The 22,095-nt window shown below is 42.8% G+C and overlaps 1 protein-coding gene across 1 annotated transcript in view; it reads right to left on the bottom strand.

The window, feature by feature from the left end:
* Positions 1-2,003: 2,003 nt before the first annotated feature.
* The window catches only part of CDHR3 (cadherin related family member 3), a 34,602-nt gene continuing 14,510 nt past the window's right edge, over positions 2,004-22,095 (bottom strand). The window contains exons 8-20 of the mRNA XM_050985708.1: positions 20,039-20,187; positions 18,524-18,713; positions 18,059-18,227; positions 16,517-16,616; positions 16,263-16,361; positions 15,436-15,662; positions 13,584-13,755; positions 11,755-11,999; positions 9,000-9,181; positions 7,612-7,625; positions 6,135-6,166; positions 5,040-5,088; positions 2,004-2,317 (exon numbers count right to left, since the gene is read on the bottom strand). Of these exons, the coding sequence (XP_050841665.1) occupies positions 2,004-2,317; positions 5,040-5,088; positions 6,135-6,166; positions 7,612-7,625; positions 9,000-9,181; positions 11,755-11,999; positions 13,584-13,755; positions 15,436-15,662; positions 16,263-16,361; positions 16,517-16,616; positions 18,059-18,227; positions 18,524-18,713; positions 20,039-20,187 (1,942 nt within the window). The remainder of the gene's footprint in view (positions 2,318-5,039; positions 5,089-6,134; positions 6,167-7,611; positions 7,626-8,999; positions 9,182-11,754; positions 12,000-13,583; positions 13,756-15,435; positions 15,663-16,262; positions 16,362-16,516; positions 16,617-18,058; positions 18,228-18,523; positions 18,714-20,038; positions 20,188-22,095) is intronic.

The following is a 22,095-nucleotide window of genomic DNA, read 5'->3' as shown; positions in this document are numbered from 1 at the left end:
ATGAGAGCACCACTCCAAGAGCAGTTGCTTTTCACCCAACTGTTGCCCTGCTGTGGGAGACCATGGCACCAGCAGTGCTGGCCATGACATTTTGTTTGCATACATGGAGTTCAGAGCCTGCTGTGATACCAGGTTATGCTGCTGTTGGGGTTTTTTTCCTAAGAAGGAAGGAAATAAGTTTGTGCAGTTCAGCAGCAGGAGCAGTAGTAAAGAAAGATGAGTATTCCTCTGCCTCTTTGCCAGTTTCCTGGCTGAGACTACAGCCTGTCTCTCCCTTGCCTTAAAAAAACCATATTTATCCCTTAATCACTGAAGTAGAGCTAGAATAATCAAGGAAGTAAAGCAGCTGCCCTAGAGAAATGCTCAGGGAAGTAAATACAAAAACCTGTGTGTCTTCCTGCCATGAAAACAATGCAGTTAACTTCTTCAGGTACCAAAATCTAATGTCTGGAGGTGCCAGGTATGCATATGGATAGATTGGTGTCAGAGTGCTAGGAAGATCAGAGTTACAGCAGCACTACCAGCTACTGCAGAGTTTCTTTATGTCACTGGAAAACCACCTGAATAGAAACTGAATGTGCTGCATTTACAGCTGAAAAATGCAAACAATGATGGGCTGGAGCACTGAATGGGTGGCTGGCCCAGTTGGTGCTGGAGAGTCAAACAATGTTATGACAACTGCCATGGACACAGTGAAGTGATAATGTGCTCAGGGAGTATAAATCAGTCTTTCCTATCTGTATCATTGTGGTGCTCATTACACGCTGGGTTTCTGATTGTGCAATGAAACAACATTTGACTGAAGATGATTTGTGTTAGGGAAGTTGCTTCTGAGCCAAGCCACTCCTTTGGAGCACAGTAAAGAGTTACAGCACCATGGCAGCTGTTTTTGTGAAGTGTAGGATCCAGTAATTTCACTGTGGATTTCTCCATCCAGGTCCTTCATTGCATGACAAAAACAATGTATGTGAGAGACTGAATATAATCTTCTTTGACTGCCACTGCTCAACTTAAACTGAAATTTTCTTTTACCACCTGATATCAGTCCCTTGCTGTCAAAAAACACTTTTGCAATCAGGAAAGAAAACAAGCCAAGACAAGCCATGTAGTATTAAGTCATCATTTATAATTACTTTTCTTCAGTTTAAAATAATTTTATAAAATCTTGTTGGGTTTGTTTGTTTTATATCAGGTTTTTAGACAGCACTTACATTATACATGCTCACACTCAGAAAAGATTATTTCACCCCATGTGTTTACTGTCATTATTCTTTTGAGTATATTCCACTTGATCCTGTAAAGCATTAAATGTGCCAGAGGAAATACCAAAGGTGAAGATATTGAATGCTCTTAGTGTTACAAAAGATAAATAAGCTGAAAGTGTTGACAGCCTGAGATGCCACAAGAAGCTGTGAGTTTTCTCTACTCCAGAACTGCTTTCAAGCCATGGACTTTTCTACAGCAAGATGGGAGGGCAAGGAAGGGCTGAAATAAAATACTGAATGAAAAGAAAATATTTTTAGCTTCTACCAGCAAACATTTCTACCCTGGTGTGCTTTTCACTCATTTTGTTGCTCAGCAGGGACAGGAGACCCCATTCACTGTGGAGAAAGCACATTTGTGCATGCTGCCAGTCCCAAAGGCAGGCAGAGGATGGGGCCATGCCTGCCAGACATGCAGACTTTTCTGGGGGGAAACTGCCAGTGTCTGTAGGAGGCAGTGGGCACTGAATGCTTCTGTCCATGACTCTGCTTTGTTTCCTCTTCTTCTCTCCTGCTCTTACATGCACTTGCCAAAGGTGCATCCAGATTCATCCTGCCTTAGGGTCTGGTTTACACACTTTATGACCACCTTTTGTTTTACAGCTGAGAGAGAGAGAAAAATCACATCTGATTCTTTGGCTGTTCAGATTGGGGGTCAGTTGGGAGGTGCCTTGGAGTCTCATGCACTCTGGCCTAATAGAAAAGCAGAGTTCATTTTGGGAGAGGAGGTCAGTTCCTGCCTTAAGGGGCTGGTGAGGATAAGCCCCCATCCTCAGACTCCTCTTTCTTCTTTTGCAATCTCAGCCAGGCTTGGCCTGGTGTTTCTGGTTGTCCTGCTGAGGGCTTGGCAGCTGGTTTTGTTGCTGCAGTCAGCTCTTTCCTCTCCTCTGAAGGCTCTTTTTTGCTTGGTGCCTCTGCTCTATCCACCCCTTGGCCCCTATGTTCTGTGGCACTGGACATTACCTGCATAGCCAGCACTGGCTGAAGGGGCTCACTGCTCTTCTTCCACCTCCGGGCCCCCGACCGTGAATTGAACTCATACATTCTGCCAGTAACTTGAAAGAACAAAAAGACAACAGATTAAAATCATTCCTGCTTTATCAGATTGAGACATGACAGTTCTCAGCATGGAACTGAAATGAGAAATGTAAAGCGCTTGGAATTCAGCTGAGCTGGGGAGGCAGCCCTGAGAGGGAAATCCTCATTTCTGTGGGGAGCTGGGCATCGCAGTGGCTGCTCAGAGGAGATGCTGCCCCTATAAGAATTGTCTTTGCAGTTAAATTGTCTTTGCAATTTAAAACATTCCTGTTCCAAAAGAAATAAATTTCTAATCACCCTATAAATCTATCCAAGTTCCAGCTACCAGGGGTTAACATGGGCAGTGTAACAAACACATCCATAGCTGTAAGGACAAAACTTCTGCCTTCAGCCATACTGAGCAAGACCATTGTATATGTCTGTGCCTATTTTGTCATATAGAGTTGCCTACCAGAGGTAACAAACCTTGCTTAGGAGCTACAATATGCTACATCTTCCAGACCATGCCAGCTCATCTGGACTGACCCAGAATTTGGAGATCCAGCGAGTCTTGTCTGCACACATTCCTTCTCCATTTACATAAAATGCTTTCTTCCAGGCTTGTTGTTTACTTTGCCATTAATAGAGTGAGGTATCATACAAGTACATGATTTTCTCATATAGATAAAATACTGTTAAATTTGTGTTGTTTAGCACACATGGCTATCTCTCATTGTCAGAAAGACTTCTGTCTCTATTCAGGTTTTATGGGTAATTTCTACTTGTACATTAAAAGCAAAATGTTTTCTCCTTCGGTTCATTGCTACCTAGAGATAAGTGAAAAAATGGTTGTGTGTCCAGTGTGATCACCTCACAGTCTAACTCACTGTATCTTGCTACAAAGAGAATCAGGAGCTAGAATGGCACTATCTGTAATTAAACAATAGAAGACAAACAAAAGACCATTAAGGCTTGGAAAGAACCAGCGGTTATGTGTTACTAAATGTTGCAGTTTGTATCAGAATTAATGGTTTGTGACACATTAACACAATTTGAGCAACTCAAGATGAAACTGGACATCTTTACCTGGTTTTTTTTTTTGTTTTGTTTTGACTGCTTACAAGTGGGGTATGTTAAAGCAGCCCAGATCGGGAAACAGCTTCTGACCATCCCTCTTAATCATATTCAACAGATGATTTCCTGGGAATTATTCATTTCCAAACCAGCAACCTTTGATCCTCTAGGGTTTGCAATGAGTTTTGGAGAAGAGGGAGGAGGAGTGGGGAACACACATTTCCCTGCTGTCACCACAGAGCTGTGTTAGAGCTTAATGTTTGTGTCAGGCACAACACAAATGCTATGGCTCTGGATGAATGTTTGGATGGGCTCAGATATCCTTAAGTCCAGTATGGTCAGGTTTGTTGAGAAAGGGAGCCCCCAGCTGTCCTGCAGAAAGACTGGAAAGCTGCTCTTGCAGCAGCCTAGAGACTACCCATGTTTAATATATTACAAATGCAGTTACACAGGGAAAAAACAGGGATTTTGGAACCCTTTCCTCCAGATCTCTTTATAAATAGCAGGTGAGCTTGGATCTGGATCAAACCAGCCTTGAGCAGCCTTGTGGATGGACTTAATTGCACAGTAGGGTCCCACTTGTTTGCCCAAATTGGACTGAAGTCTCCGTGCCTAGTGTTTCCCATTAGCTCAACACATCCAACAGCTCTGAGCCAGCTAATAAGAAACACAAGTTACAGGCACTTTGGTGGAAATTGGCCAGATGAATCCAAGCCTTGAAACAAGCCTGCCTTCCTCTGGATGCTTTCTAGACATATTGTTTCAGGCTTCTTTTCAGATCTATTTTTAAAACTTATTTGGTCTGATTGTCACATTTACCAGCCCCCCATCTCCATGCTGGGGCTCTCAGCCATTAGGCACAGGGCTGGGCACCCTCATTCCAGCCCAAGAATTGAAGTAAGGGGCTCAGGCAGGGGCCGTGTTTTAGTGGAATGAGGTTAGCCAGATCAATCTTCAGTAAAACAAAAATATTTTTCCTGTAATGAGCCCTGCTGCAGAGCAGTGGCTGTCACTTGGGGAGCTGGATGAGCTCCCCAGCTCATCCTGAAGTTTGTAGTTTTCACCTTATTTTTGCTTTTCCCATCTGGTTAATCAGATATGCCTAGAGTTTGCATAGCCTGGTGACACAGCAGCTGTTGCCAGCTGATGGCCTTCCCTTTTCTCCCTGACAAGCAATGTCTGAGCCTTGGATAAACAGCAGCAACACACTGTTGCTCTAAGGAAGGAGGTTTGTGCAGGAGCCAGCAACTCACCCACCCACTTCTCCAGGGAGAAGTTTAGGAGGTGAAGGCAGCACTTCTGCAGTGACAATAATCTTCTGGCCACTTCCCAGACATGAGATGGATGAGACCACATAGCTATGACAGCACCAGAGCAGGAGGCTTGCAACACATTCCTTCTCCCCTCCCACCTTCCTATACCACATCCATACATTCCAGTTTAGCAGAGGAGTGGTGAACAGTCTGACCATCAGATGTGTGCTTTCAAGGGCTGTAAGTATATTCTACCACTACAAATGTTACTGAGGCACTGTCTTGATTTTCATTATCTGAGACATAGCTCCCATTCTCCTTGGAATTAGCAAACTGGAAATATGAAAAGCCAATGTCAAGCCATATTTAAATTAACTAATCCACTTTGTTTCCTGCCTAATATTCATATCCTCTGTTAATTGCTTTTTATTACCTGGGTCTCTGGCTTCTCCATCAAAGACAGTGTCTAGCTTTGTCATTGTCTGTGAAGAAACACAAAATGTAAAATGAAAACTGTGAATTAAGTTAAGTCAGAAGGAGGAGCAGTAACTTGGAAATGGTGATTTACATGGATGGAGGTGGATCTGTGTGACCTGTATATTGCATTCCTTTAGGCTGGGTTTTATTTAAACCAGTCCAATGGCAACACATTGAACCACAGTCCAATGACAAGAGCCCTTTGTGGTGAAGGGTTTCCTCACTAGATATTTAAAGGAGAATTGATAAGTTCTGACATGCTAAATGTCTCCACGAGTGTTACCACGAGAGGATCTCCTCCACCCCGAGTAGGCTTGGGAAACTCCTCTCTGAAAAATCTGGGGAGAGAGAGTTCACTAATCAAAGTGCCTGGCACAGATTCACAGAATATCCTGAGTTGGAAGGGACCCACAAGGGTCATCCCAGTTCAGCTCCTGGACCTGAAAAGGACCACACCACGTGCCTGAGAGCATTCTGTCTATTTCTGCAATTGTGCATCCTTTATGCAATTATGCCAATGAAAAGGAAGGAGCCCTGAGACCCAGGAGCAAAGAAACATCTCCAACAGTGGAAACGTCTATGACATTTTGCTGCAAACAGCTTATCAAGGCCAAACTCTTTACAGCCTGGGTGGGCTGGCACGCCTTGCTGGTTGCACTCAGGTGGATCAGAGCTGGCTCCACAGGTCAGTGGAGTCTCAGCAGTGCACTGCTGCCATCGGTGAAGCTAGGGCACTTGTTGTCCCACCTCTGCAGCAAGTGTCCCTGTCATTGTTGTGGGCACAGCCTGTCTGACCTCCCAAGTACAACATCTGGGCACCTGGAAGCAAAGGGGCCCCAGTGCAGGTGAGCACCCCTCACACCCGTTGTTGCTTCCAAACACAGAGGCCAGCTGGGACAGTGTTTTGCCCTTGAGGGCAATCATTATTTCCTTGCCTATCATTCCTATATTCTCTATGGAAAGCAGACACCATTCATGGAAAAGGTCCTATGGTCATATTGCATGATGGGGCTGGCAAAACAGGGTTTCCTTTGAGGCCAGCAGTACTTACCACAGCTACTTCTTTCTTAGGCTTCTTCTTTTCTACAGAAAGGAAAATGCACATTGTTAATAATCAGAATTTTCTGATGGTGACTGTCGACACTAAAGTCAAGATTTTCTCAAAGAAATAGACATTCTTTCTACTCAAATGCTGAGACATCTTAAATAAGTCTTATTTATTTTCAAATGCTGAGTGAGAATCCACAGTTGCCAGTGACTAATTGGAAGACTAGCCTTGAAAAGTCAGTAATGAATGAATAGTAATTTTATTAAACAAATTTCCCTTTCTAAATAATATGAACAAATTCAGAAATCCACCCTTGGGAATATCTGAACTAGAAATGCAGATTATTGTTTCACACAAATGCTTGTGGTTGCAAAGCTTGTGTCAAATATCAGCTTGGAGACCAAACATGGAAGAGCTGCATTTTCAGTCAAGTGAAATTCAGACTGAAGAACAGTTTGGTTGTGTGTGAATTTACCACACTATTAGCTCATCCCAAATGCAAACAAATACAGCAGCAGTGCCATGGGCATCTCAACAGCACGGATTTGTGGATGATACCCAACCAGTTGCTATGATTTCTTCTCACTCACTCCTTGCCAATTTGTTTAATGGCCTTTCTTTGGAGAACTGTGCCTGGCCCCAAATGTGCTTCCCAGCCAGGTGTGGGAACTCTGAACTGCTGCAGGTGGATCTCAACCTGAGCACTGATGGGAAACCTATTTTGTCTGGCCTTTTCTGCCCAGCATTTGGGCACCAGTTTTTCAGAAAGCAAAAAGCATTCACTCTTTGGAAATCAGCCAACATTGAAATGTCTCAAATTGGGCAACCAAGAGAACAGCTAATTTTGTGGGTTTGTTAGTCCTGCATTTTTTTCCAGTTGGGAGATACTGACTGAGGAAAGGGGAATTACAAGAGCAGGGTCCTGCTCAGCCCATATGAGCAGTGCTTTCTAGCAGAAATTTAGTGGAACTAAAAAGAACAGGACTGCTTAAAAAAACATGCTTTTCCATGTGTGATTTATCTCCCTGCTAGGTTATACAAACCCTTTGAAAGCACCAATACTTCAAAACAAATCTTTATATATGTGAAGTAATGGTGCCAAGGGAGCAAATTATCAGAGAAGTGATCAGAGAACAGGGAATTAGAGTGGAGAGGACTCTTGAAGGTGCTATAGATGCTGGGATTATTTTTTAACAGATAGCATATAAATTGTGTGTGAAAAATACAGTCATTCTTTAGCATCTATGCCAGAATACCAGACTACTTTGAATTTGGGTTTTGCCTGATAGTTAATAGATTTGAAGACTAAAAAGGCAATGAAATCACTTTCTCAGGCCTCCCAAAATTGGCCAGAATTATCTCATCTCAGTACCTTTCTACTGTGTCAAATTTCTATCCAGAAATTAATTTACAGATTTTACATGGAATCATAAAGAAGTTTTTCTTTTGAAGCACTAAAATATAGAAGAGAGGTACACACCTGGAGCCTTTATCCTGTAATGAAAAGAAGATTAAGAGTGTAGTTAACAAATGTCATGATTTTCACTACAAAAAAAAAAAAAGATTTTTATTCTCTTTAACTTGGCAAGAAGGATGTGTTTCCTTGAGTTCTGAGATTTACTTGATTTATTTGGTTTCTGATTTTGCTTTCATAGAAAGCCTGCATCATTTAATGCTGCTCTCAAACAGGAAAACAGTCCTGAGCATTGCCTAAAGGCTTCTTCAAGAAGGAATGCTCTTAAAATAATAAAGTCTTATTGAGGATAGTGTATAAATCCATTTATTTATGTAATCTGGAAAAATATTTTTTCAGATATTGTCATTTTGTTCCATCCTGGGAAGAAGGTCAATTTTTTGGATCTGATGTGCTCAGAGAATGCCTTTTAAAATATTTGAAAGGTTATAAATGTTTTTGAAATATAGAAATTGCTTTTTAATGGGAGACTCTGGTTCCCAATAAATTGTTTACCCAATTAATAAATAATATCAGTATCTTAGATTCATTTGTCATTTTTATCACAACCTTTTAATTTCTTGCACACATGATCTGAACTATAGTCACAGTCATTTAGTGGTTCTTTACATTTAATGTAACTTCTAAATCGGAGTCCAAATCCTGAGAATACTTGTAGAAATCCTTTTTTTTAAAAAAAATCCCAGCCACTTAAAGGATTGTTTATCTTTGTTTTGTGAAGTACAAAATCAATTTAGAGGCAGCCTGGCTCCAGCCCACTGAGAAAGCAGCCAGCAGGGATCTCTCCACTTCCCACAGTGACTCAGAGCTGGTCCCAGGTGCTTCCATGCCTTTTGCCAAGCATGAACACTTAGAGGTAAGCTTTATGGGCCAGAGCCTTGTAACTGCCTTGGTAAAACTCCAGGAAATCTGCACAAGTTTTGCCAGAACAATGAATTTGGCATGAACACCAATATTTGCAAAGGACACTGGGATCTGTAGCTGAGAGGGAGGAAAATGCTTCCAGTAACTACCTAGATGGGAGCTCCCTTGGAGAGGGAGTCAAATACAAACCAAAATATTTGTGGTCAGCGCAGTCTGGCACAGGCTCCAACTGAGCCTCATGAGCATAGAGGTTTACAATTTATTTTAACCTGCCTTTAGAGGTTACAATTGCTAATTCCACTCCTACCTTCTCCTAATGTTAATGTTACTAAACTCACCCCAAGAAATGCCAGGGACACATTTCCTTGAGTTCATATCATTACCACCCATTAACATTGCTGCATTAGCATCTACTGCAGTACAGCCATGCTGCTAGAAAAGACTCAAAGCGCCGACATCATCAGGCCTGAGCCAGCTGTGTCCCTGCCAGGCGGTGCTGGGGCTTGCCCAGAGTGCATGTGGGGACTCACAGAGGGGTGCTGCGTGCCTTGCCAGCCGGGGGGCAGCAGCAGCGGAGCCGTGTCAGCAGCGGGAGCCCCAGGAGGCCCAGCAGCGCCAGGAGCAGCAGAGCGCCCAGGGTGACCGCGAACGGCACGTACCACGCCGACGGCGAGTACAGGTTCTCCCTTCTGGTCACTACTGTGACGCCAGGCTTTTAAAACAAGACAGGAAGAGTTCCTCAGGGCTGCATACTGACACCAGGTCACCTTTCATCTGGCTGAACTTCTGCACTGAACACCCCAGCTTGGCCGGGGCTCGGCAGGTGATGGGCACAGGGAGGTGGAGGGAGGCAGTGACTCGTGCCATGCTCCTGCCTGCTGACTGCCAAGGCACCTCTGGTGGCTGGGATGGACCACTGAGCTCCTGGGGTGGCCAAAGGCAGGTGAAATGGAAAACACAAGGAAAAGGGGAGGTTCCAGGTCATGTTTCGATATCTTATATTAAAACAAGCATGTCATGGTGGGGTTTAAGAGCCTCAGGTTGCCTGAGGGGCTGTAAGCACACTGGTGAAGGGCGGGCAAGTTCAGGGAATACTGCCATTACTGAGAGACTATTTTCTTTTTACCTAAGGCAAAACTGGAAGTAGGTCATCTTCACTGCAGTAATCATTCAGAGTGCTTTGTAAGAGGAGTTGAACCCTAAGGAACTGGGTTATTGTATAAAAAGAAATGGAACTCCTTCTTTTTTACCCAGTGACTTGTTCCAGAAGGAAAAAACACACTTCCTGAGCAGTTGCAATCTCCCACATCTTCCTGAGTGTCAGGAGACACATCTCTGAGCTGGCACATCACTTGGTGCTAACAGCTCATTCATTAAGGTCCCATCACGAAACTATTCTCACACATTTCAAAAATTACTCATTCACTCTACCTAGTTCATTACCTAGTGTGGTACTATTAGCTTTGATCACCTACTGAAGTTTTTATTTAATTTTCTGTAAGACAGTGGTAATCACATTGAGTATTAAATTGAGCAAGGTATCTATTTCTTTCCAGTTTAAGGATAATTTTAAAATGATCTATTTAGTCTGGTCAAAAAAAGATACATCCAATCCTTAGAGAAGTATTCTAATCTCAATATCACCACCACCACTTTCTCCTCACCTTGACTGAAGTCATGAGTGACATTTTGTAATGGGGCTTCTTTTCTACACTACCAGCTTTCCAGTTTCTGACTCATTGAGCTGCTGCACTGAACACATGTAAAGAGTAGTGATGGGAGAACTTGCTGTATTGGAAGTGCTCTTCTGGAAAATAGCCTGCAAGTGGAAGGCTGATATCTCTGGGGAGAGAGATTTAATGCTGTGGTGTGTGGTTGAGACTGTTTGTAGTTGTGGTGAAGCACGGGAAAGAAATACAGAATAAGTTTATTCAGCTTAACTTTTCATTTCCACATCAAGTTGGGGGAGTTGAAGGCAGTGAAAAAATAATGTATTCTTTCCCAAAAGAGCATTAGATGAGAATAGGGCTATTAATCAGTCTGAAAATTTGGATTTAAGCATGTTCATAGCAAAGCAACCAGACTTGTATGTGCTGTTTGCAGGATCCTTTGGTTCTGGCTCAGTTACCAGAAGATCTAGACCATTCTACAGTAAAGGCCTCTTTTACCACTTCCTTTGGATACTCATATTTTCATTCCTGCATGCAAGAGAGAAAAGGGTAATGCCATCTGCAGGCAGACAGGGAATGGATGGACTGTGGATGATGGAAGATGGTGCAGCAGGGCATGAAGGGGTGACTGGTACAAGGATAGAGACAGAGTTGTCTGTACCCCCAGGCTGTGACACATCTACAGAAAAAACAAAAGCAAGCTCTCCACACATCCTGCACCAGCCTGATGGAAATCAGCTTCAAAGTTAAATTAGTATGACAGAGCTCAACTGGTATGGCTGTGCAGAGGGGTGGACAGCAGTGCTGGGACACAGGCCCACAGCTCCACAGGTTGTGCAAGGTTAGATCTCACCTGGGCTGCCAAATGCTGCGCAGGCTTACTCAGCTCAGCCATGGACCATCCCATGGGCGTGGAGCTCAGGAAAGACCCATCCCACCCCTCTGGATTTGCTGTCTGAAACCTGCTGAAACCACAGTGACACACTGAGGCTGTGCAAAACTGATTCAGTTCCTGACATGCTGCTCCAAGTTTTACATGACAGTGACCTCAGGTCTGGAAAAGAGACCCTTTTAAGTGATGAGGATTTGTTGTTGTTGTTGTTGCTGTTGTTTTTGTTGTCTGTTTCAACTTTAATAGCCACAGATAATTGTGCTCCAATGATAAAGAGCACACAAAACTGCAAGGCACATGGGGGAGTGAATAGTTATGAATAAAAAAAGAAGTAGTGCAAAATGCATGAGGTAATTTTAAGGTTCCAGGCAAAGGTTAATCCCTGCTCTTTTCTTATTAATAAAGCTGCCAAAATCTTTAAGTTTCCAGTTGTATGGTAATGGCAGCGTGCCCGGTCCTTTGGCTTCCTGCCCTTTTTGTTTTAGAAACTGAAATACAAAACACATTGTATGACTCAGTACCTGGGACTAATCCTCCATGACACTAAGCACATCAACCACCTCTGGCTTCATCAGAAGAGTGAAGGGCTCAGAACCTCCCAGGACTAGATGCACTCTAGGGTTTTGGTTTCCTTTTGCATACATCTACCCTCTTCTCCTTACTCCTGTGTTCATTACTCCATAAAAGAAATGCAGAACTGGACATAAGTTTTAGTGAACTTACCGTAGTGGTTGTGGCAGTAGTTGGGTTTGGGATAACTCTGATTCTTAAAGTCACCGTTCCAGTTTTAGTTAAGTGTGTGGTTTTGTCCCTGGCAGATACTAAATTGTCATCTGTTATGTGGACACGCAGACTGTAAACCCAGTTTGTATCAAGTCCACTCTCATAGTCAAACCTTGATGCAAGAATCAGACGAGATGTGTTGGAGCCAGCACTTGGTGAAAAGGTGAAATGATTGTTTTCATTGCCTGCAATAAAGTTACAAGATGCAAAAATTTTACTTTAATCCTACAATAAAGTAAATGTGTGTAACAAATGAAGTGTGGTAAAATGTCAATGACAAGAAGGGCTCCTTGATCTCCCTTGTACCATATAAAATAATTTAAAGCAATACAGTCACAAAAGCATTACAATCTAGAATAAGATCTTCTATGGGGACATAGCAGAGAGGCTATGGAAACTCTTCAGAGCCATAAGGCACAGAAGAATGACCTGAACTTACAACCAGGGGAGCACCCAACAACACCCAGCTGGGGTGAGGACCCTGCACTGTGGCAGGGCTCATTCCACTACTGGGGTGTCCCTGGAGTGCTGCTCCAGCCCCTCTCCATGGCTTCTCCATCTGCCCAGAGGCAGTGGCCTTTGAAGAGAGTTAATGGCTCAGGGACACTCATTAAAAATCCTTCTTTGACCCTCGTGATCAGCTGCATCCACTTGGAGAACTGCAGTGCTATGGGATGACAGGGAGGAGAGTTCAGAAATGCTGGCCCCCACACCTCCAGCTTTCTGTCCACTGTAGCTGGAGTGCTGCTCATGGCCCAGGCTGCAGGCAGACCAGCTCCAACTGTGAGGATATGGACAGACCACATAAACAGGAAATCAGAGCCTTGAAAAGGCACCAAATGTACTTTGGGTTTGTTCTTGTGGCCCCACAGAGATCAAGAGATGACATGTCCTTGAAGGCCATGCCTGTTTTACAGCACAAAAAGAACCATGAGCTACTCTGTGGCTCAGAGGCCAATGCATGACACAGCTCAGGTCTGTACCACCAGGACTGAGCCTGTGGTCAGACACTGATTTACTAACACAGCCATGCCATTTGTATGGAATCATGTGTCAATACCATGTCTGCAGAGCTCCTTCTGTGATCTCAAAGGGCTGCAGTAGGACAGAGATTCCCTCTTTTGATGTTCACAGCTATTTTACTGGCACCTGGACAATCTGCTCCCTCCTTCACAGCAGTCACCCCAGCAACAAAAGAAGGAATTTCTCCAAGAGAGTGTGTTTCCATTTTTGTGAAGCTGAGTGTCATCCCATACCACTGCAGTTCTCCAAGTAGATGCAGCTGATCATGAGGTTCAAAGAAAGATTTTTAAAGGAAGGGTTTATTGCATACAGTATGGACCTACAACATGCAAATAGTTGTTTTGAAGAGTGCACCAGCATCTATGTGATGGCGAGATTCCCAGAAATACAGAACTTTCCATCGTTTCTCAAGATTTACTCAGCTGTAATTGGAAGGGAAATTTTATTCCAGCTCATTCTTCTGAAGTTCTTGTCAACTGTGTAATTAATAGCCTGTTAATTAATATGGCAGGAAATGCAGCCTTGCAAGGGAGTGGTTCCAGCTGCTAGCACCTGTAGCACCTCTAGCCAGCTTGTGGAGAGGATCAGTATAATAATGTGCAGAACTTGTGGATCACAGCTAGCTCACTATGAAATTAGCATACAAACTATGTTAGATATTTGTTTATAAATATAAGTGAACTATCAGCATCTGGTATTTTTTTTCCGCTGTTCCCAGCTCTCCCAGCTCTACTGTGACATGGTACCTTCATTAATGAAGTAACGGAAAGACCTGGGGTCAGAATCCCGATCTTGACATTCAATCCTGAAGCCATTAATATTGGTCCCCACAGCTAAATTGACTGGGATTTGAAGTGAGAAGAAATTGGGTGAACAAACCGGTTCTTCATCATTTACTTCCAAAACATTCACAGTTACCTGGAAGAAAAGAGCAATAGCAAAGTGAAGCTGCTCCAGTGTGCCAGGACAGAATTTTGCTAATTTCAGAAACTGTTTGCTCTTGCCCATTTTGTTCTTTTGATCAACAACAATTGAAGAGCACCGAAGTCCCCTTCCAACCTAGCTCCTGCCAGAAAATGTCTGTGATCATTTGTCCTTCAATTCTTCTTGTGCATTCTTCCTGGAACAGGTTCCATAACCTGAGCCATCTTCCAAAAGTAAAGTCTTTTCAAGCTGATATGTCTGTTTGAACAATCTGAATTGTGTTATAGTTTAAATGAGAAATAATAATAGTACCACACAATCATTAAACTCCCTTCCAAAACTCAGTTTGCTTCACAATCATTAGTTATGCTTCTTAGCATATTTAATAATCATTTAGAGTATGATCCATAGGAGGAAAAGTGTTTATAGACTGTTCCCAGTGAGAGAGAAATGCTGGTAATGGCCTCCTGCATGGGTAGGAACACCCTGAGTAGAACCAGATGTGTTTGAGGTCACCTGGGATCAGTTAGTTAAAAGAAAAAGGTTACCCTTCCCAAAGATTTTTTTTCTAATGTCTGTTAGGCAACAGATAACCTTGACATTGTTAAAAGCTTCTGATGCTAAATTGTCATTAATAGCCACCTTGAAACATTATAGCTGATAAAGAGATTAAAATCCTCCTAGATAGCAACTCTATGGGTGGTGCTTGGCTGGAGTGAAAAGTAAGCTTAGTACCTGTGTCACCTCCAAGAGATGTGTAAAAATCAAATGTAAAGCACTCCTGAGGGAGAAAGTGTGGAAAGAAGTCAGAAGGAGCCTGCCTGTGAAGGACACTGTGATTCCTTGAAAAAAGTTACTATAAAATACCCTTGTGAATACGTGAATCTAGCATCTATGCTTTTTCCTCTGAATAAAATAGGTCTGAGCAGAAAACCTAAGCCCAACCCTGCTGTTAGAGGTTGTCGTGGTCTATACCTGGCATGGTCTTGGCTCCTGCCAGATAGCACCATCAGGGAAAAAAGTAGATCTTGGCCAGGGCAAGGCACCATTCCAGCAGGCCAAGTGGACACAGCTACTGGGCTGGCCTTCTGACACTAACCCAAGAGGCCACCCAAGCCTTCCTCCCATCCGCTTCCTCTCTGTACCACTCCATGAAAACACAGCTCTGGTATGCTGCAATACAATTCTCTCATTACTTTGGACACTTTGCAAGGAAAAAAATGACAAACACAATCAAAAGTATGTTTGAGGGTCCAAGGAAACTACAAAGACTCCAAAAAGAGTTTACCACTAAGCATGGCTACAATTAAATTGTGCTACCTGGACTCAAGACCCTGTCCTTGATGTATTTTCTAGTACCTCTGTAGCCACAAAGAATAACTCAAATTGTCTAGGGCACAGAAAACAATTTCACTGTCCAGGTAAAATAAGAAAAAAAGTCTGAGAAGCAAACACCACTGTCAAAAATACTAAAATATGGTTTTAGCCTTTTTGTGAGAAATAAACCACAACTGAGTAAACAAGACCTCTTTCATCTGAGTAATACGTAACTGGGCAGGGTTGCACTTGCCTTTTACAGAAAGTGCTTTGCCCAGTGTCTTACTGCTCTTACTAGGAAGAAGAGAGAAAGAGAGAAAGATGGTAAAGGCGAGGTAGTAGAGTGGATTTACTCACTGATGCTGTTGTAGACTTCTCTTGGTCTGAGGCCTGTACTGTGAAAATATGTTTCTGACTTGTTTCATAGTCTAACCTTGCTAAAATCTTCACATCTCCTTTCGTTGGGCTGATCCAGAAGATATTTGTGTAATCCCTGGTACCAGCTCCAGCTACAATGGAGTAAGTGATGATGTTGGGTGGCCAGTCCTTGTCTATGGCATGCACTCTTCCAATGCTGGATCCAACTGAGAGACAAAAAATCCATATTTCATTAATATTTAAAGTAATAGAAGGTGCAGATGAAACTGAACTAAAGATTCAGGGTTTTTCACCCAAGAAAATTAAAGCAATTACATGATAAGCACTATTTCCCTGTGGTGTGCTATGGCTCCCCTGTACACGGGCTGCTAGCAGCAAATATCAAAACACAGGAGTGTGTAGAGAAGCTCAGCAGAAGTGCTCCATGGCTGGGCCAAGGGAGTCCTCACTCATCTGTGTCAGTCTGTAAAGGTTTCTGTGCACCACCACAGTCCCTCCAAAAGGCTAATTTAGCATGAGCAGAAAGACAGTCTAAAACAAGACATCTGAGTTCAGTTCCTGGCACTGCCACAGATTTCTTGTGCAATTGCTGAATTTGTCTGTGTCTCAGCTTCCATCTGTACAATTAGAGTTTTTGCCAGTTTAGTCTATTTAAGGGTAGTAGGTGGTTGTATGGTGGAGACCCTATTTGAACTGGAACTTTGAGCCATTTGCCTCATCTACATATATGAAAATTCATTTGGAGCAAAAAGGCACTTAGCAGTATGTCAACATTATTTCTATAATTTAGGTGCTACTTACTGTACCTTTAGTAATTTCTGAAACACTAAATACATAAGATAAATTACAGAAGACTGGAAAAAATTCATTCACTGGCTTTATCCTGATGTAAATGTAGATGATATCTGGAAATATAACAGAAGATTAAATCAGATTAAATCTTAGTTAAGTATGGCTGTGAAATTTTCTCATGCATATATTCAAAATACATATGGTATTCCTCTCTCCATGCTGTTACAGCACAGAAAAATATCAAAAGAAATGTAAAAGGGATACTTGCTTGAGTAGTTAGGATGGGCAATATCTTGCACCCTGACAGTCAAAGTATAAACTTCAACTCTTGGATTAGCTGGGTTTTCTAGATCAATAGTTCCAGTCATCTAAATAGAAAGGAACATAATCATATTTGTACCTCCATACATTAAGTCACAGTACACATGATGACAATTACCCTTTTCAGCATTCTGTATGATTTGCTCCTTGGGTATATAGTACTGTTCTATAGGAATAACACAGACTAATAGTCAATTCCAGGATTGAATTCCAGGCTTTTTCTACATGCTCACACTTCTGCCAACAAAATTTCTTCCCCTTTAGAGCAGGAAGTTTAATCATTTGGATAATAAGGTCTTGACCTTATACCTAGTTAATTCATAGCTTGTGTAATGAGCTGGCTATTTATGCTGCCCTTTCTTGGCTCAACAAGGATCTGCAACTGCTAACAGCAATAGCTTGAGCTATTACCTGAGCTCATGCCTGCAGGCATTAAAAAATGTATCAGGTCCAGCCACGAGTGTTTGCCCAGGAACCAAGTTGTTACTAAATGGTAGCTCACAGAGGTTTAAATCCTAATCTTCTGAGCTCTCTATCTTGCTGTGGAAGCCTCATGAATTTTGTGGCGGTGGGAGTAACCCACAGGCATCCCCTGCTGGCTGTCTCTTCAGGGAGGTTCCTGGAGGAACAGGTTGCTTGGTGTAGTCTGTTACATTGTACATGCATAGGAATCAAAGACTTGACAACAATCTTATCCTGCGCTGGAAGGAAAATGCTTTTTATGTTGGCAGATGAAGCAGCTAGGGGCAGTTCTTATTGACTGGAAACCTCAATTCTAAAATTAAAGTAAACCATACAAACTCATTTTACTGCTCCTGTAGCACTCTTGTCTTTTAGACAGCATGCCTATTTTCTGTTGTTTCCCTTTTTCTAAAGGGTTTTTTTTTTAAGTAAAAGAACAACCACCATTGCACATGTCCAGGAACTGGTGGGGTTCTGGGCCAATGCCAGTTTGCCAGCTATAAGCAGAAGGAATCCATATTTTGACATGTAAAATCACAGAAGTGCAAATCCCACCACACTTTTGTGAAAATTTGCCACTCAAAGTGATTTTACAATTCTGACCAGTTACTGAGTGTGATATTTCTCAAGTATTTAAATTCTTCGTGCTGAATAGCAAGGATCTTCCACAGTCTGTCATGAGTAAATGGGTATGAAATGGCATCAAATTTCTCTGTTTATCCATATCAAAGTTGGTGCTTCACACTCCCTAAAAAAGAATTTTTTTTAATCATATCTAGCACATTTATTTAAAACTGAAGAAAACACTCTCTGTTCACTAAATTCTGTAGAATCCTTAGAAAGCATCCTATCTAGGGGTATATAGTTCACAACCAGTCAAAACAGTCATTCTCCACATCACACCTACTGTGAAATGGATTACAGTAATTTCTTTTTCTTGTGCAATAAATTTAAAAAATCTCTTTTAATATTTCATAAGTTGACTTCTTTAATGGGGTAATCTAACATAAAGCCACAAATGACTGACCACAAGTCTTCCAGACACAGTGGACTCCAGAGCAAAGTTATTGCTTCCAAAACCAGATAATCCAGTGAAAATAAATTGGTTGTTTGATGGATCAGCATCAATATCTTTACAGTAATTTCTAAGATCAACAAGAAATGTCTCAGGAGCCGTATTTTCATTTTCTTCTTTCCTGTTTAAAACAAACACATTTCCCGTCAAAGCAACTCATATTTCTGCTTTTGAACTCTTCATATATCACAGGCCAAAACATTGATTTACTTTTTAAATTATCTAAATATGCAACCATGGAGGAAGCAACCCAGACACCGACCCATGTGTTGTGATGGACAACAGCCCAGTACAATGGGCAGGCTAATGATAAATGTCCACTTGATCCTCCAGCTGTAGGTCTGGGGATGTGCCCTGGTCTGCACACAGGCCCGGGGCAGCAAGGCAGCACCAAGGCGAGGAAGAGACTCTGCATACCTGAAGGCAGAAGGATTGCATTCTGGGGGGTTGTCATTGACATCCTCAATAACAATGGTGATCTCCATTTCTCTGGCATGGCCACTGCTGGGGCTGTCCTCCACCCGGACCATCAGTGAGATGTTGGGATGGAGCCGCAGTGGAAGCGCATCCCGGTCGATTCTCCCGGTCACCTGCAACTCTCCAGTTGCTGTCAGGGAGCAGGCAGAAGGCAGACATTCACCACGGGGGGAAGCAACAAACAGCCATGGTGTATGTGCAAGAGGGCAGGGCAGTTCAACAGAAAGGTATCAGAATAAAAATTCTTCTGTTCTGGGCAAATCATGGAGGGTTTAGTTACTTTTGTAAGTGATACAAAATGGTTCTGAACATTCTGGGTAAGATTAATGGCTAGATACTGTTGCCGAAAAATATACCTTAGGAGGCCTCAGCAGGGGGTTTGTAAAGCACTTAGGTCTCCCTTGCTCTCAAGCTTCTAGTGCAAGCCAGAGTTGAGTGCATTCACAGAGCATCAAGGACAACAAGCTGCTAATGCCTGTGCTATCCTGGCTCCCTAGCTAGTAAAACAGCTTCTCTTTCCACTGTCATCATTCAAGCATCCGTCAGCAGGTCCAAATCTACTCACAGATCAACAGAGCTGTGACAGACTGTGCCAAGTGCTCTGGTCAGCCACTCACTTAATACTTTTTTTTCACTTCTGTTAACCTCTGTCAAAAATAAAAGATTTTTATGGCACAGTACTGTTCCCAAAGCACAAAGGAGTTAAAAGAACAGTGCACATATCCTCTGCATTTTGGAGTGTAATGAGGAGGAAGGTGGCAATACAAGGCCAATGGGCCTAGGGAATCCAGAGCATTTATGGATCATCCTGATCCCTCACAGCACTGTGTTGTGTGGCACTTCTTGCAACTGTGATAAACAAATCCAAAGCAATAGCAGACAAGGAGCAAAGCTGTCACTGAATGCCAGCCCTGGAGGAAAAACCCCTGAGGAAGGGATCTATAGACCCCAGAGAGCATGAAGGAGATGGGATCACCAAGAGAAAGAGGACTCCTTTGCATGGTCTTGTCTGAGGAGGGTCGTGAATGGAATGATGAACTTGAGGTGTAGATTTGCTGTGCACTTCAGTGTTAGAGAGGATTTCAGGCAGGAGGGAGGACATCACAGTCTAACTACCTGCAGACATCTCAGGAGCCCCAGAAGGGTCACTGCAGTCCTCAAAGATTAAAAATAAGTCAGCAATCTTACTTCCACCCATGGAACCACCTCCTGCCACAAGTCAGTATTTGTCAAGAAGTCACCTTTGGTCTACTTTCTTCAAGATAGCTTATCAAGTCTTGGTCAGCTGACCAAAGAATTGCACCCTTATCGGGGACTGGGCATTCCTTAGTGCTATAGGGAGTCACTAAATAAAATAAGTCTATTTAAAACTAAGGCAAAAATAATTTCTCTAATAGACAGTCTTTTTTAATTTTATTTTTCAGATGTCAGAAGTCACATTTTTGTTTGTCTGACCTGGATTTATGGAAAAATATCTGCCAGATGACCGGATGCTGTAGAAAAGTCTGCTGGGAGAATCTCCATCATCAGGATCTTTAGCTGTTATATTGGCAACACTGGTGCCCGGGCTTTGCTCCTCTGGAATCCTGTATATTCTTTGTTTTCTACAAGATAAAATTCAGCAAAGCATGCATCTTGTTTGTGAGGGCAGCTGATTACAGACTTAGCTGAGAAGCCATCTGTAGCAGCAGAGCCATGGCACTGCTGGGCTCAGAGATGGCTATTTGCATGTCTGGATAAATATCCCAGTCATGGGTTCTGCCAGATGGACTTGTAGCAGTAGCTGAACTGGCACATGGTCATGAAGCATGACACAGACACACAAGTAAGTATTCTTCCTCTGCAACTTTTCCACAGTAAAAGCAATTTGACTTTCACAGGACTGTGGAAGCTGACGGGGTAGGAGGCCATTAAGTCATGCCTTCCATCTCCCTAAAGAACCACCAGCTCATAAAGCCATTTCCTTTAATTCCCTTATTTTGCAAGAGAAAAGCAAAAATTACAAGAAGTAATGTAGTTAATCATCTTTTGGAATGAGTGCTGGAGCCTTCTGGGGGGCAACAGTATTACAGAAAAACTGAATTGTTGCTGCAGTAGGTGAAGGCAGGAAGGAGCACTCTTCTGGGTGCCTAACAGATGAACATGCCTCAAACTCCCAGGAGCATCTGTCTATCTGATGCATTTCACATTGGGAAAATGGTTCTCTACTGCTGCTGGTTGGTATGCCAGTGCTCCCAAATTTTCCATGAATTGAGTTTTATAGGTCAAATCCAGCCTGGCAGGCAATTGTGCAGGATTGCTTACAGTGGTTGCAGTTTGATGTTCACATGGGTACTCAGGTGGACAATTTCAGTACTTGTACCACATGTGAAAATAGGCATGGGCCAGGACAAAAATGGTGCAAGGAATTTCAGAAGACTGATTCATATTACTGAAACACACACAAACTCACACGCATCTCCTAATTCTAGAACTCAAAGGGAGTTGAAGGTCCTCAAGAGTTCAAAAAACATTAGAAGTGTGTTTTAAGACTAAATACTTTTTACACTATTAAAACATGCTATGCTACCCTTAGCTAATGGACTGCTCTAGTCAATTAGCTAGTCTAGTCTGCTGTAGTTCCCAGCACAGGAAGACATGAATCCTTTGCTGTTCTCTGCAGACACACATCATGAGGCACTCAGCAATTGGAGCAGAGAATTGCAGAGACAGAACAGAAGATCCCACGCCTCAAGATTTCCACTTGCAATTTCAAAAATGGTTATGGATACACACTATCTTCAACTGTTCTGTCAGTTCATATGAAAGGAGGCAAGCATACAGGAGAGAAATCACATAGGGTTTTCCCAGTACAAAAACCTAACTCACAGCCAGAAGAAAACCAGAGGTTATGAAGCCTGCTGTGCCAGTTATTTATGAAGTTTCTAGTCTTGGCATTGAATCCCTTCCTTCCTTGTTGTCCTGCTGCTTCCAGGGTCACACAGAAAGAAACAGATCCCACTCACTCCCACAGCTCTAAGTGGTTTGGGCCCAAAGTAGGATACTCCCCAGCCCCACTGGGACCCCAACTCCAACCTCTGTGAACAGCAAACTCACCACAGCTCCACCCTCACCAACCCTTCTGCAACCTGGTTGTTCTCCCATCCCCACTAGACATTTTGGGAAGAAGTGGGGCATTACTGAGCACAGCCCCACAGCACAAAGCACCAGTACAGCTGGGGAGGAGCTGGGACCACTTCCTACACAGCTATGTCTGGGATGTGTCCTGTTGTCCATCTGTCTGCCACCTGCCAATGGCTTTTTACAGGATGGTTCAAGCAGACCTTTTAGTCACTGCAGTGTAATTGCAAAGGAAGCATATGCTTGTTTTCTTGTCTTTTCCTTTGTTTTCCTGACTCCACAAGTTTTCCATTGATTTTAACGGCAACAATTTCAAAAGGCTGAATGCCAACGTAGTGTTGTGAACACCAAAACCAGATGTGCTTGCATATACTATGGTAACAATTAAAAAG

The sequence above is a fragment of the Serinus canaria genome, chromosome 1A (genome assembly GCF_022539315.1).
Source record: "Serinus canaria isolate serCan28SL12 chromosome 1A, serCan2020, whole genome shotgun sequence".
Classification (NCBI taxonomy): domain Eukaryota; kingdom Metazoa; phylum Chordata; class Aves; order Passeriformes; family Fringillidae; genus Serinus; species Serinus canaria.
The sequence above is the reverse complement of the archived record's forward strand: the minus strand, read 5'-3'. Positions and strand labels throughout refer to the sequence as shown.